Genomic DNA, 16626 nt, shown 5'->3' on the forward strand with positions numbered 1-16626 from the left:
TGACATCTAGAAGACCCCGCGAATGTCGGCCATACAGAAGTTCGAATGGCGAGAACCCTGTAGAGGCCTGTGAAACCTTTCGGTTGGAGAACAACAGATACGGTAGGAGACAGTCCCAGTCTCTACTGTTCCTTTCTATGTCCTTCCTCAGTATACTCTTCAGAGTCTTGTTAAACCTTTCGACTAAGCTATCTGTCTGGTGATGTTATACTGAAGTCCTCAGTTTGGAGATTTGGAGGGCTTTGCATAACTCCCTCATCACCTTACTCATAGAGGGAATTTCCTGGTCGGTGAGTATCTCCCTTTTGTAAGCCTGTTGGGGAAAAAACATGGACCAACTCACGGGATATATTCTTTGCGGAGGAGTTTCTCAGTGGAATCACTTCAGGATAGCGTGTGGCATAGTCCAGGATAACCAATATAAATTGATGCCCACGAGCAGATTCAACCAGGGGACTGACCAAGTCCATAGGAATTCTCTCGAATTGCACTTCAATAATGGGCAATGGCACGAGGGGACTTCAAAAGTGAGAGGTGGGGGCGGTTAACTGGCACGTAGTGCAAGACCTGCAATACTTAAATATTTCCCGGTGACATCCAGGCCAATAGAACCTTTGTAAAAGATAATGCCTTACCAACACCAGATGCAGCAAGCCTCCATGATAAAGGCGGGGCCAGCACATGTGCGAAATACTGATGCAGACAGCCACTCACTAACCTACCAATTCATGGAGGGGGTGGCTGTGTAGTATTATACATGCACACCGATGGAGTCTGCATAGGGCGCCAGTCACACAGATATGTGCGATGCACAGTTTCTAGCTTGCAGCTTGTTGATGACGCCCATACTATTAGATCAGGCGGGCTGCCCAGCACTATATACGTGCACCCCCACAAGACAGAAGCCCCAATTCATCCAGCCAACACTAAAGAGGCCTGGCTGCATCCTGCAAAAAAATGTGCAAAAAAGATGAAAAATAGTGTATAAGATAAATACACCACATGAGGTATTGGTCGATATTTTGGCCAAAATACACAAGCTCGCAACCCAAACGTCAAGGGTCCTCATACTTGCGAGCCCTAACACTAAACATTAAAAATGGTGAACATTGGACATAATTTCAAAAAACATCACAGTAAGGCTGTATTCCCACTATCCTTTTTTAAAGCGTTTCCGCAGCGGCAATTCCGCTGCAGAAACGCTTAAAAAACGCTTGGTAGAAGGTCTGCCATGTTCCCCAATGATAATCCCATGTGCTGTGCACATGCTGCGTAAATTTCCGCTGCGGATTATCATTGCGGAAAAATCCCCAGCACTACCAATTATTTTGCGTTAGCGCGGTGTTTTCGCCGCCATTGACTTGCATTGGAACGCATGGAATCCGCATCATTGCATCTGCAGATGCGGAATCCATGCTTTTCAATGTGCTTATGGTACCCGGGTTTGGAGAAAAAGAGACTCTCCTCCGGACCCGGGTACAATAGAACCTGTAAAAAAAAGAATAAAATAAAAAATATACATTATACTTACCTTTTTTTACCTATTTTTTATTATTTACCATTCTTTCAGTCACCCTATATAAATCCATGCCGGTTGCATGGATTTATATAGTGTGACCAAGTTGTCAAGCACTTTCCAAGTGATGCTAAAATCGCTTGGAAAGCGCTTGACAACCCGCATGTGAACAATGCTTAACTTTTGTACAATCCTCATGCGTTTTTTCTGCCAGGGAGATGCAGAAACGCTCAGGAAAAAATCCGGAGCATTTCTGCATCGTGGGCACATAGCCTAAAAGATAATGCCTTACCAACACCAGGTCAGATTACCAATGCACTGCAGGATGCAGCAAGCCTCAATGATAAAGGACTGGCGCCCGTCCTATGCAGACTCCATCGGTGTGCATGTATAATACTACACAGCCGCCCCCTCCATGAATTTGGTAGGTTAGTGAGTGGCTGTCTGCTTCAGTATTTTGCACATGTGCTGGCCCTGCCTTTATTATGTAGGCTTGCTGCATCCTGCAGTGCATTGGCAATCTGACCTGGTGTTGGTAAAGTATTATCTTTTACTGTGATGTTTTTTGAAATTATGTCCAATGTTTACCAATAGAACCTTTGCACGATCCGTTCCTGCGTTTTTTCCACTTCCAGATGTCCCCCCAAGAAATGTGAATGGGCCATGTCCAACACCTTCCGTCTAAAGGGGCCCGGCACTATTAACTGCTCCACACTCTCCTCCCTCACTTTCTTGACCCAGTACAACAACTCCTTACTCATCATAAAATGGGGAAACCTTGTGTCAGCCCCCGACTCCTGTGCAACCCCATTTATAATAGCGACATTATTAAAGGCTTCCTTCAGAGTTAGGTCCCTATGTTGGGCAGACCCAAAATTCTCGCTGGTCACCCCTAACTCTGGAATGGCAGACTCAGGGGGCACTACCTCCTCATCCCCCACAAGGACACAAAAAGGAAACCTGTCTGACTCTGGGTGTGGTGATACCTCCTTTAGGGTTAATTTTTTTTCTTATCTGAGCCAGCGAACCCAGAACCCTTCCCCCACAGATCCCAAAACAAACAAAAGTTCCTGCCTATAATAATAGGGTGCAACAAGTCCTGAACGACGCCGACCTCGTGGGACTCTGTACCGTGGGCCTTTTCAATGTCCACTCTGGCCCGTAGGGTAGTCTTTAGCATCACCATGAATGCACTGAACGCCGACTTTTTTCCCCAGGATCATTTGGAGAGGAAGGGTGGCCCTCATAAGGGTCACCAGGCTCCCGGAGTCTAACAGTGCCGTTACTTCCCATCTGTTCACCTTCACGTGGCATGCTTGTGGCCCCTCGGTGGGTGGACAGTTCACACTGCAGGCCGGATAAGCATAATATGAACAACGTTGTCCTATGCTGCAGTCCATCGGCTCAAGGGTCAGGGGACTACGGGCGGCTATATGGTCTGGGCCGTGGCACCTCCAACAAACGACATCACCTGTATGGACCTTGGGCACCACCTCCCTCGTCCATTTGGACCTTGGAAGTCCCACCACCTTTTGGGCCTCCACCCCCTGTTGGGAACTCCAGTATGTAGCGGGCTGCCTTCCCAAGAAACCTTCAACTCCCTGGTATCTCTCGATCAGTCCGACCAGTTCACCCACATACCAGGGATCACCCTGGGCAACCCACGGCTGTATGGGCCTCGGCAGGGAGTGCACAAACCGGTCCATCACCACCCACTCTACCATCTGCGCAGACATTGAGGACTCTGGCTCAGCCACTTCTGGACCAGGTGCAGCAGGTCAAACATTTGGGACGGAGGTGGTTTGTTCCAGTGATACGAACCCGCTGTGCCCTGATAGTCATTGTCAACCCAAGCATGCGAGAATCTCAGTTTTTAGCTTGCCATACTCTTTGGCATCCTGCAAAGCTAAATCATAGTATGCCTTTTGGGCGTACTATGCAAAGCTAAATAGGGCGTACTATGCAAAGCTAAATAGGGCGTCCTGCAAAGCTAAATCATAGTACGCCTACTACGCGTACTTCTGGGGCTCTCAAAGTCAAGTATTGCGACAGTACCTCTGCCCACTGCTCTTGTGGAAATTTCTCCCTCTCGGTGACCCTTTGAAACACCATCAGGAAGGTCTCATCCCCCAGGGTCATTTTCTGCAAAGCTCGTCATGCTGCCTTCCGGACATGGGAGTCATCAGTCGGACCTGGGGTTGGAGCGCTCATCCTGTCCTGGATGGCGGTTGCCAGAAGCTGCATCTGCTGACGTTGTTTCTGCTAGTGCTGCTGAATCTGCTGTAACTACAGCCTGTTGGTCTCCTGTTGATGCTGCTGCGACTGGACCAGGTGTTTAAGCAGGTCCTCCATTTCGTCTGGCGATGCTTGCTGGCTTGCGACAGACTTCACCCAGGGCATGCAGTCCATCCTGTAGCACTCATACATCTCTGCTGGGAACGCTGCCCGCAAGTCTAACACTAATTGTGGAGGTTTTACTCACTTGGGTGTGATGGGAGGAAAACAGGAAGCATGTTCCTTTAAAAGTTCATGTGGGTTTATTGCTTCATAAACCCAGAAGCCAAACAGAAAAGAAAATAGCCTTTAGATCAGGCAAGCAAAGTAAATGTCCTTAGCAGGTCTCTGCTCAGCCAGGCTTGTGCGGCACACAAGCTGGGGTAGCGTCTAGTGTCCTGGCTTGGTCTGAAGACAAACATACACAGTAGGCCTTCTCCCTCCAAACACACAGACCATGTGCCAAACAACAGCCTCCATTTTATAGGCTGTTAACCACACCCAGAGGTGAGGTATGTGGGTAGCTGGACTCTCCCATTCTCTCCTAGCTACCCGTAACCCGGCTCCCAGGTGCACCAACCGATCCCCTTAGTGCTTATCTGCTCTTGAGAAACACTCCGGGTTACAACACAGAGACCAGCCATCTCTGTGACACATGCCTCCCATCGACTACGTAACCATTAGCCACCTTACAATACCTTGATACATATCTGGTTTTATGATTACCCCACGGCTGATGAAAGGGAATCTGTCACCCCCTGGGACTTATCTGACCTCTAATATTGGCATACAAGCGATAGAAATGTGAATCTATACATACCTGTATGCCTCATATTAGAGGTCTGTTTGCTGAGAAATGGCTTTTTATTAAGTGAAGATTCTGATGCTTGCTGGCCGTGGGGTCGTCGGTGAAGTGGATTCCCGTTAATAAATACTCACTTAGCCCCATTCTTCGTGCAGATACTAATAAATCCAGGACCTATGAGATTTTTACCATATGATAGTTGGATAGTTAGGGGTGTATCATCCATAGCAGCAGCCAACAGGGCCACTATGGTGCCCGTGAAAAAACACAGAATTTGAGCTTGGTTTAAGTTGGTATCCATGCAGCACATAAATGCATGTTTACTATGGCCATAAATTAGAAAAAAACTATAAGAAAAAAAATGATCATAAACCCTGCTGTAAATAAATAAAAACCAAAAGTGCATTTAAATAAAATAGGGTTCTTAGTAACACTGTTTTTGATCAAAAATAGCATCAAAGCTATCCCCCCATGGTAGAAGGAACCCATTCAGGATAGTCCTACTCTGTTTAATATTAAAAACTTTACCGTGTATCAAAGCCTCAAACTTCTGTGTGTGAATCAGACATGAGATCTAACGTGATAGAAGATTACAGTCCGGGGAAGACGGGAAACATTCATATAGACGGCCGGTGGAGATGTAGTCAGTGACGGACTGTGGCTAACTATGTTTTAGAGCCGTAGTAGAAGATGTTTTCCTTATTATGAAGTAGTTATTTCCATGTCACGTGTAATAAATATCTCCTGCAGTATTGCTAATGCCGATTGCAGTGTCGGTAAATGAGACGAGAATTAGCTTTATGGAAGATGAGTCTTTCAGAAACGTGTTCAGCTACAGACTCCAAGGAAGAAACTGCTTGTTGTCTGTGGCTTAAAATATATAGGTTTTATTACTAGATGTAAAGCAGAAAACTAAATACTGTAAAATAATATATCTCCTCATATGTTTCCCCTTATTATCTCCAGTAATTGTATTATTACACAATATCAGATCCTCTCAGTGAAGATCTTCTATTTAAGAGAATTTTCCTTATGGACCCATCAAAGACGGATATGGATAGAGACACGATGGCAGAGAGGATATTACACCTCACCCTAGAGATCCTCTTCCGGTTTACTGGAGAGGTGAGAGATTCTGATGACGTCACATTACATCATTCTTATCTATGGGAATAACAGATGGACAGAACTGGAGAGGTGAGGACTCTGGAAATGTCTGTAGTGAGATTTATTAATGTGTCTCTCCATAACCAGGATTACACAGTAGTGAAGAAGACCTCTAGTGAGCGCTGTCAGGACCCTGTGTCTGAGGGATGGGGAAGACCCCTGAGCCCAATCACGAGGCCTCCACCTCACCCCCTGATACATGAGGACATCGATGACCAGAAGATCCTAGAACTCGCCTACAAGATGATTGAGCTGCTGACTGGAGAGGTGACACTGCTGGGAATGCTGGGACATTATACTGTAACGCTATGAAAGGATCGGGGGGATGACGGTATCATTGTGTTTGTCAGGTTCCTATAAGATGTCAGGATGTCGCTGTCTATTTCTCCATGGAGGAGTGGGAGTATTTAGAAGGACACAAAGATTTGTACAAAGACGTCATGATGGAGGTTCCCCAGCCCCTCACATCACCAGGTAATAGACAGGACTAAATACACACGGCCTATAATTATCTGTATGTAAAGAATGAATTCAGTCCCTGTATGTGTTTCCTCCAGATCTATCCAGTAAGAGGACAACACCGGAGAGATGTCCCCATCCTTTTCTTCCACAGAACTGTAAACAAGAAGATCCCAATGTTCCTCAGGATCATCAGGTAGATGGAGAGAAGGTGTCCTGAGATCTCCCCTATGATGTGTAGACGGCTGTGAAGGTCTTGTGTTCAGTCTTGTTTTATCCACCAGTTTTATATGTTTTATACTCGTGTAATGAGAACGGTGGAGATGGCAGGATTAGAGCTGATCATAGATGTGACTTCTCATCTGTTTGTGACTTTTACAATATTTGTTTCAGGGTGAAGATCTCAACCATATTAATACTATAGAGGCATATGTAAGGGGTTATGAGCGGTGTAAAGAGGAGATTCCTACATATGACTACCCAGGTGAGTAGTAACCACTAAATGCAGAGAAGTCACAGATTCTTCTCAGTCACCGGCTGTGGCTGCTTTATCAGTGGTGTAGTCCGGCCGTATCACAATCGTGTGATCACCATTTTGTCTCTAGACCACAACATTCTCTTCCACCCAAAACTGTTCAAATGATTTTGGGCATTGAAACCCTTTTCCATAGAACTTACAACCTGGAGGATCTACCTACCCCCTGGGATTAGAAGATGCTGACCGTTACCTGCCCAGATCTGTAAACTACAAAGTCAGAAAATCACTTGAAAAAAATATTATGATGGGCCTGTAAGAGAAAGCGGAGGGTAATGATGCTGTTGGCTTCCTAGAACCCTGATATCTTATTGGATGAATCTACCTTCTCTCCCTTCTGTGCTGCTGAATGTGCTCATATGGTTCCTACAAGACCAGGTCCAGTCTTTCTGGCCAAACTTTACTTTTATGATCTACAACATTAAATGTGCAGTGAGGGCCAAGTGTGAATCTCTGTACAATAACAGCAGAGTTTCCCTTTATCCTGACTTTTCAATTTCTTTTAAAACCGACTAACTTCAAACAGGATTGTGATAAACTATACAGAAAACATTACACCTGTGCCATGATATATCTCTAAGCTAAATTTAAGACGCCTCAGCTCTGCACTATTATAAAAAAAAGTTCTCTTTGAACGTCTAATATTTCTTCTTGAAATTCATCTGACAGAAAATATTGGCCCTTACGATAGTTTAGATTGCCAAGAGCCCCCGAGCCCCATACTCTAATTACCCCAGAGAGGTTTCACCACTAGTTACTCACTACTTACTGATGAAGACTGTTGAGTTTGATCATTTCAGTAGATGTGTTATGGTCTATACTCAGTTTTGACTATAGTAGTTAGTGACCAAAATACTCTGATTTAACCCCTTCCTGCAGCCAGTTTTGTGTTCCTATCTGAGCCCATTTTTCAAATCTGACGTGTGTCACTTTATATGGTGATAACTTTGGAATTCTTCACAAAGGATAATAGGAAACAAATGGACCTTACAAACTTCCAACTTCTCTTGAATCTGACAATACCCTATATACAGCTGTACACTACTGTCTGGGCACATGGCACGTTAAAAAGGGAAGGAGCGCCATTTAGCTATTTGAATGCAGATTTTGCTGGGATAGTTTGCAGACACAATGTATTGGGGACACTGTTCGTTGTCACCTGGCTGCTCAAAAGATGGCCACCACGAACAGGCTTGGCGCTATCTACTCCATTTTCCAGATCCCAGGGTTTGCCTTGCTCATCATCCTTTAACCCCTCTACATGGACTTGGACTTAGACAGAGACCCCCTAAGCTTGGGCCACAGTGTTACCTAATGTTCTGTGGTGTGAGATGCCAAGAAGAATAGTCAGATAGCCGGGTCAGAACATGGAGGTCAGAGAAAATACAAAATCACACAAAAGTAGTCAGTAAACGGGCCGAGGTCACAACAGGAATCAAATACACAAGCCGGGAGCTGAGCACAGAGGACTGAACCAGAGGAGAACAAGGCTGGATCTGGCAGCTTCCATCAATATGCTTCCAGCTTTAGTAGGGTGTGGTGCTCTCCAAATGGCTGAAGCAGGGAGCAGATTACTCCAGCTGGACAGCGCACACCCATACTGCCAGACTGGATGGTACTACTGGTCCCAGGCACCCTAATCTTAGTGGCTGGACAGAGCCTGCACCGCCCAGAGCTTCTGGTTCTGACGTCTCCTCCATCACCAGCGCCACCTGCAGGATGAATAAGGCGGCTTCTGGTGAGAGAAGCAGATGTCGCAGGAGCAGATCCCAGAGGAGATGGGACCCACCATTTGCAGAAGCCCTAATGTGACCAAATTGCAGAAAACTAGAGCAGGAGAAATCCCCATAAAGTGACTCCATTTTGGAAATTATACCCCTCAGTGAAATAATCTATAGGAGTAGTGACTATTTTGACTCCACAGGCACAGAAATTAGCACGCAGTGGATAATGGAGAGTGAAAATTACAAATATATAATTTCATTACCCAACACATAGTGTCCAGATTGTGCTCCAGGAGACACACACCATCAATTAAGTGGGTACTTCTCACTATAGTAATTCCAAATACATGGAGGCTAAATGTGGTTTGGGCGCACTGCAAGGCTCAGAAGCGAGGGGGAGATCTGACTTTGGGAGAGCGGATATTGCTGGATTGGTTTATGGAAGCCATGTTGCTTTTCAAAAGCCTTTGAGCCGCTAATAATGTGGAAACCTCTGTTTTTCCATTGACAGATGATGGACCTGAGTGGGGGCTTGTTTTTTGTGAGATGAGTAGACGTTTTTATTGATATTATTTTTGCCTACATAACATTGTTTGATGTCTTTTTATTCCATATTTGGGAGGCAGAATGAACAAACAGTTGAACACTACGATCCACTGGTTCATTCTATGAGGTTTTCTATTAGACTGTGAACTGTTATTGTCTTGGTGAATAATGACGGCTAACATAGGTCAAAATTTAAAAAAAATCACAGAAAAAGATACAGCCTTACTAACACCAAATCATATAACAAATGCACTAGCAGGATGCCGCAGACCGCCATGATAAAGGTGGAGGCTGCACAGGTGCAAAATACTGGTGGAGCAACCACTCACAATCATACCAATTCATGGAGGGGGTGGTTGCCTAGTATTAAAGATGCACACAGATGAAGCTTGCATAGGACACCAGTCACACAGGTAGGTGTGATGCACAGTGTCTGGCGTAGCCTATTGATGATGCCCATACTATTAGTTCAGGACGGCTGCCGAGCACTATATAAGTACACCCCACATGGACAGACACCCCAGTACACCCAACCAACACTAAAATGCTAGTGCATTTGTTATCTGATTTGGTGTTGGTAAGGCTGATTTTTTTCTGTGATATGTTTTCTTGGTAAATAATGATACTTTTACATAATGTACATTTTTGCAGAGAGTTTAAGTAGCAATATTCAACAATATAAATTTTAAGGATATGTTATTCATAAATAATAATTGGTTTTATTCTTGGCAGATGACTGTACCAGGAGATCAGAGGGACAGCTGACATCTTCAATTTTTAAATCAGATGATCTTGATATCAAACAAGATACAATTGAAGTGAATGCCATTACTCCAGATATACCATCATCTCTTCACAGCAAAGATCTGTCATCTGATCATTTGAAACAGGTCCTGTCTTCTGATTCATTACCGACTACTAAGGAAAATCATAGTCACAAAATAAGCATTAAAAAACAAATTGCTCCTAAAGCAAAGAAGCCATTTTCATGTTCAGAATATGGAAATAGTTTTCTCCTTCAAAAGTCTTTTCTTAAACATCAAAGCATTCACACAGCAGAGAATAGATTTTTTTGTTTCAAGTGTTGGAAATGTTTTAACCAGAAATCAAATCTTGTTAATCACCAGAGAAGTCACACAGAGGAGAAGCCATTTTCTTGTTCAGAATGTGGAAAATGTTTTACATTGAAATCAAGTTTTATCAGACATCAGATAACTCACACAGGGGAGAAGCCTTTTTCCTGTACAGAATGTGGGAAATGTTTTAACCAGAAATCAGATTTGGTTAAGCACCAGAGAACTCACACAGGGGAGAAGCCTTTTTCATGTTCAGAATGTGGAAAATGTTTTATCCAGAAATCAGCTTTGGTTATACACCAGAGAACTCACACAGGGGAGAAGCCTTTTTCCTGTTTGGAATGTGGGAAATGTTTTATCCAGAAATCAGCTTTGGTTATACACCAGAGGACTCACACAGGGGACAAGCCTTTTTCCTGTTCAGAATGTGGGAAAAGTTTTAGCCAGAAATCAGCTTTGATTAAGCACCAGAGAACCCACACAGGGGCGAAGCCTTTCTCCTGTACAGAATGTGGGAAATGTTTTAACGATAATTCAGATTTTATTAAGCACCAGAGAACTCACACAGGGGAGAAGCCTTTTTCTTGTTCAGAATGTGGGAAATGTTTTGTGAAGAAATCATCACTTCTTAGTCACCAGAGAACTCACACAGACGAGAAGCCATTTTCATGTTGTTAATGTGGGAAATGTTTTACATGGAAATCAACTCTTAATAAACTTCAGAGAAGTCACACTGGGGAGAAGCCTTTTTCATTTTTAACCGAAAATTGTATCTTCATTAAGGGGTTTTCCACTACTAGGACAACTCCTTCTCATTCCTCATGTTTGGCCTTGTTAAAATAAAAACACTCATATGCACCTCCCGTTCTGGTGCCGTTCCATTGGTGTCACAACTCGAGTTCCCGGGGCTCACACAAGATTGTTACATCACACAAGATTGTTACATCACACAATCCTGCTCACAATCAATGCCGCCTTCGGATGTATTGAACATCAACAGGAAGGACATGGCCTGGACATAGCACCAAGAGAATGCACACACTGAAAGCACTCTCTTCAGACCGTGTTCCTGGGGGAATTATAAGCACTTTACAGTCTCAAACATGACGTCCGATATGAGAAAGAAAGACAAGATATCAGAGATTAATCTGAGGTCCTCCACCTCTGTCAGCATGTCTGGTATGCAGTGTTTCTTATTGAAAGTCTTATCTTCCTGCTCTTGAGCCATTACTGCCTCATCTTAGCTTGGAAAAAAGCAGTCTTAACTCTCATGATGCCAGATAGCTCAAGCCTATAAATCCTGCGCCAACTTCTCTCTTAATGTAGGCTTCACAAGAAAACTGCACCACAAATCTCCCTGTACTCTCACCGAAACACATACTGAGCAGCGCTTGCTTCACAGGGAAATTTACTCCCCAGCCACAGGGGATTCTGATATGGGGAACGCCATAATTGATTTGTATTTCATATTTTGTGTCTATCCCTACTAAACAAGAGATAGAGCAATATATACAATACTGAAATACGTCCCCTCACTTCTATCCTGTCACATCTTACTGACAAGGTACAGAGATTAGAGGATGATGTCGTACAAGTTGTGGACCATCATAATGCTCAGAAACTAACACTGGATAGTCACAGTCAGCAAATAAACAGTCTGTTTAATATGGTTGATGACCAAGAAAATCACAATAATATCCGGATAAGGAGTATACCTGAAAATCTCAATACACAAGCGATCATGCCAACACTATGGACATTATTCCATAATATCCTTGGTGACCCTATTGATAAGGAGGTGGAGATTAACAGGGCGCACCGTACAATAGGCAATCATGGCCCAAATCCTGAGCGTTCAAGGGACATTATCTGTCACATACATTTTTTTCAATGTAAAAGAGGCCATTGTGAGGAAAGCAGAGGAGTTGGGTCCTGGTGATTTCAATGGAAAACGCATATAATTGCTCATAGATCTATCCTGAATGACACTTGCTAAAAGAAGGGTATTGAAACCACTACTTTATGCCTTCTGGGAAAATGGCCTGATGTACTCCTGTGGTACCTTTCCAGCTGCAGGTCCGGAAAAATGGAACATTGTATACTTTGAAAGACCAAAGCGACATGAGACTATTCTGTGATGTCCTGGACATTCCCAGAATCCATATATCTGACTGGCCACCTGCTCCGCCATTGCCACTGAGAGTTCCAGCACGTCACAGAAGGCGTTCAATGGATCTGGAACTTGATGGTGATGCAGCCAGATGGGAAAGGAACCTGCCAATCATATGAGCTCCTGAAATGAATTTTGTCTTCCCTGATGAGAGAGACAGTTTACAGATGCTTACTTATTTCTTTAAGCATGTAATAAGATATATATAAATAGAGTTGTATGTGCCACTCTTCAGAATGTCTCAGTTTATGTCTTAGAACGGCATATAAGTTGAGTTCACATTATATTTCTGTAATATCAGGCTGTATTACTTTGCTTGCTATATATTCCATGGTTCCACCTAATAGGAACTCTAGGACTGAAGGTTTGACTTACACCTGTAAAGACAACCCCCAGTTAGGGACTTGCATTGGGATCTGCTTGTTTCGCAATTTCCTACTGTTTTGATATATTCATAATCTATACTTCTCAGACACTGAGAGGTAAACGTTACTATCTACCGTCTATACTTCCTCTTTTCTCTTAATCTTTCTCTCTTCCATTCCCCCTTTTTTTCATATAATTTGGCACAACTCAAAACTTGTTCATTAAATGTCAGAGGACTTAATGTTCCAGAGAAAGGAGCTCAAGTGTTATATGCATAAACAGCACGTACATTTTCTTTCTTCCGGAGACCCACTGTAGAGGCGATCATATACCTCAGTTTACTAACAGATATTGTTCTAGAAAATATTAAGAATTTCTCTCTCCCTCTGAAATCCCTCTCATCCCCCCTCCCCTATCTCAGTCGCAGTAAGAAGAGCTAACACTCTAAGAAGTGGCTCCTATGCAAATAGCAGGAGCCACTAATTCAGTTATACCGGCTAGTTACCATACCAAATGGAGAGACCTGGGTGATGAATAGACACTTTTGAGCAGATGAGCCAGAGATTGAAAGGGACAGGTCGCATCTCGTTAGGCTTCAAAGAAATCTATCACACAGTACAATAGCCGAATCATCCTCATTTGCAAACTCCTTTTGCTCATCAGACTCATAGACACCGAAATGAAATATGGAATATCGGAAGTTCTATAATTGTGATGGGACACATTTTTAATGGTGGGGTTAGCTAAGGAACAATACGCATATTTTTCCTTATTGGTGAGCTGTGATGCAAGAGGGCAACGATAACCAGCAGCAGTTATGTCATGTCTAGTCTCTAAAGAAAGGTAAAATTGCAATAAAAATATGGTATCACTTGCTAACTTCTGCGATCAACCAGCGAGAAGTTATCGCAGAAATTAAGAGATTTTAATAAAATCATGAAGGGTGGAGACCAGCCCAAGTGAGGTCATCACGGGGGGAGTATGTGGGCAGGGCCCCTCTTCGGCATAAAATATCCAGCTGAAGTTGGGTCTATACTCATGCCGAGAGATACATATTGTGTAAGCACGGGTCCTGTTCCATAATGGTCCATTGGAGCGCCTCCCCTCCAGCTAAACTGAATCATCTCTGCGATCTGTCTAGTAAGTTTATTCTATTAATCCCTTTTATTTTGGTGTAACTGTATATGTATTGTCCCCCTTTGTAAAATCTTTAGTTTATTTTTTCATAAATACTGCCTCCCTTTGGATTAAATAAAAAATTGAATAGTTCCGTTTCTTGTGCTCTGTAATCGATCTTCCCCCAAAGCCATATACCCTACCAGAAAGCAGGCATCCGATCAGGCCTGTATTGTATTTTAAAACTGATCAGTGTTGGCAGCGAATAATCTTTCTTGGGTTATCGTGAGACTGTCAGTGATAGTACAGACTTTCCATGCGTTGGAATTCGGAGGTGTGTACGCTCACTGCTAGCATGCCGATGACTATTTGGTGAGAACAGCCTGTTAGCCTCCTGTATTGATCGTCAGCCAATCGTGCAATTGTCCGGAGGATAGGGGGCAGCAGAGAGCTGTTCGCTCCAGAGATCACAGTGAGTGGTCTCTGTGAGTAATCGGGATCGTGACTGTGTGGGCAAATCCCTGACAAATTGGTGGCAGCGATGGGATATTGTATGATCACGCCATTGTCGTCCCTGAAAAATATTATTCATCTTGGCGTCACAGTACAAATGCGGTTTCAAAGTCGAAGGTGCCGAGTTAAGGCCGCCACAGATCACTGTCGCATACTATTGTAGACACACTGTCTGACACGGAGGGGAGGTATGTGCTTGTTAGCATCTCAATCTATTCCAAAATTTTGACTTTGGCAAACTTTTATCTCCCTAATTGTGACCAAATTAAGACATACCGTCAATACTTAAACAAGCTAAAACATTTTGCAGAGGACCTTATCATCATTGGAGGTGACTTTAATTTTGTCTTGGATCCTTCTTTAGATGCATCCCTGGGCCAGAGTCACTAATCTAAATCACAATCAAAAGCTTTGCTAAACGTGCTCCAGTCTCTCCAATTGGTCGATGTATGGAGGATACTACATCCAGACGTAAAGGATTATACATATTATTCACCTTTACACAATACCTATAGCTGTAGAGACTTTTCCGTAATTAGTCATCACTTGCTTACATGGCAATCTACATCTCAGATAGGAACTGCTATATGGTCAGATCATGCTCCTGTATATTGTATTCTTAGTATACTTGACTCTACCAAGGCTTCAGCTGTTGGAACTTAAATGATAATCTCCTTGGTAAATATGAGCATGATGAAAAAGCCTTACCATTTTAATGGGAAACACTCAAATGTGTCCTCAGAGGGTACTAATAAAACTTGGATCCAGGCTAAAGTTTCCCATTTGCTTGGGCGGATTGACAAACGACATAAATGATCTGCTTCCCTCCAGGTATACGCAGACCTGCGTAACGCTAGAAAGGAGTTAAGATAGTTTCATGGATGGGGTATTTGCAAATATTGTGGAATTTTAGGTCACCTACTTATGGATGGAACCAAGTAAAAGCTTCCATTCTCAGTACTAGATATGGGGCCTCCTTGAGAAAATGACTTAAAATGTCGTACACTAAAGTTAATATGTAAGGTATGGGATAGTGGTAAAATGCTGGGGATTGGAAAGTACACAAACTATACTTCTTCATGGGACACCGATAACTTGCCAGAGCTACATAAACCAAAAAAATGTTAGTGAGTGGGAGGGTAGGGGTATATGTTTGGTATCAGAACTCTTGAATTATTCAAGAGCTTTGAACAAATAAAGGCAGATATTAACCTTCCACATAGGGTGTTTTATCAATATCTGCAAATACGTCATGCGTATAGCACACAACTAGAATAAACGCCATACTGATTGATAGAGATCCGACAATAGATATCATTGCTGCAATGGTGGATACAAAAGGTCTAATATCCCTTATTTATAGCCAGTTTCTGTCCCTACATTTGATAGTGGAAGGGAATCTGTCACCCCCTGGGTGATATCATACCTCTACTATGGGCATACAGGTGATAGAAAAGTAAATCTATACTTACCTGTATGGCCGACAGCAGAGGTCTGATTGCAGAGAAGTCTGTTTTCCAGAGGCTTGGCATTCGGGGGACGCCAAGCAAACCCCTTCTGCTTACTATTCCCCTAAATAGAATGTCGATCGCAGCATTGCGGAGGCAAGGGGAGGTGATCGCAATACTCACCTCCTCTTCTGGCCTCCAGCGCTGTCTGCCGGGGCTTCCTGGGTGTTGCCATGACGACCCGATGTCGTCATGACAACATCCGGGTCACGAGACAGCAGGAAGATTTTTGGGACATGCGCAGTGCATCTCCAAACTATCTTCTCCCTGTCCAGTGCTGACTGCCTGCATGGCATAGGGATGGTGCTCAATCCCTATGCTATGCAGGCGATCAGAATAAAAAAAGTGAAAGTTCCATAGTGGGACAAAGTAAAAAAAACTCAGAAAGGTGAAAAAAAAAAAATTGTAAAAATATAAAAAATATATAAAAAAAAATAATCCACTAAAAATAAAAATATAATGTACCCATCAATAAATATTATGAAAAAAAAAGCAAAAAAACAATAAAAGTACACATATTTGGTATCGCCGCGTCCGTAACGACCTGACCTATAAAACTGTTCCACTAGTTAACCCCTTCAGTGAACACGGTAAAAAAAAAAAAAAAAAAACTAAGCAAAAACAATGCTTTATCACCATACCGCCAAACAAAAAATGGAATAACACGCGATCAAAAAGACGAATATAAATAAAAATGGTACCACTGAAAAAGTCATCTCGTCCCGCAAAAAACAAGCCACCATACAGATCCATCATCCGAAAAATCTAAAAGTTATAGCTCTCAGAAAAAAGAGATGCAAAAAAATAATTTTTTCTATAAAATTGCTTTTATTGTGTAAAAGCGCCAAAAC

At 43.1% G+C, this 16626-nt stretch overlaps 1 protein-coding gene across 1 annotated transcript in view; it reads left to right on the plus strand.

Moving 5' to 3' along the window:
* The window catches only part of LOC141222886 (uncharacterized), a 52182-nt gene extending 38832 nt beyond the window's left edge, over positions 1-13350 (plus strand). The window contains exons 2-7 of the mRNA XM_073666719.1: positions 5562-5720; positions 5850-6029; positions 6113-6236; positions 6320-6417; positions 6615-6705; positions 9759-13350. Of these exons, the coding sequence (XP_073522820.1) occupies positions 5628-5720; positions 5850-6029; positions 6113-6236; positions 6320-6417; positions 6615-6705; positions 9759-10780 (1608 nt within the window). The 5' untranslated portion in view covers positions 5562-5627 and the 3' untranslated portion in view covers positions 10781-13350. The remainder of the gene's footprint in view (positions 1-5561; positions 5721-5849; positions 6030-6112; positions 6237-6319; positions 6418-6614; positions 6706-9758) is intronic.
* The last annotated feature ends 3276 nt before the right edge of the window (positions 13351-16626 follow it).

Source organism: Phyllobates terribilis, unplaced genomic scaffold, assembly GCF_046119375.1.
Source record: "Phyllobates terribilis strain yellow unplaced genomic scaffold, ASM4611937v1 Scaffold_364__1_contigs__length_1914224, whole genome shotgun sequence".
In the NCBI taxonomy this organism is placed as follows: Eukaryota; Metazoa; Chordata; class Amphibia; order Anura; family Dendrobatidae; genus Phyllobates; species Phyllobates terribilis.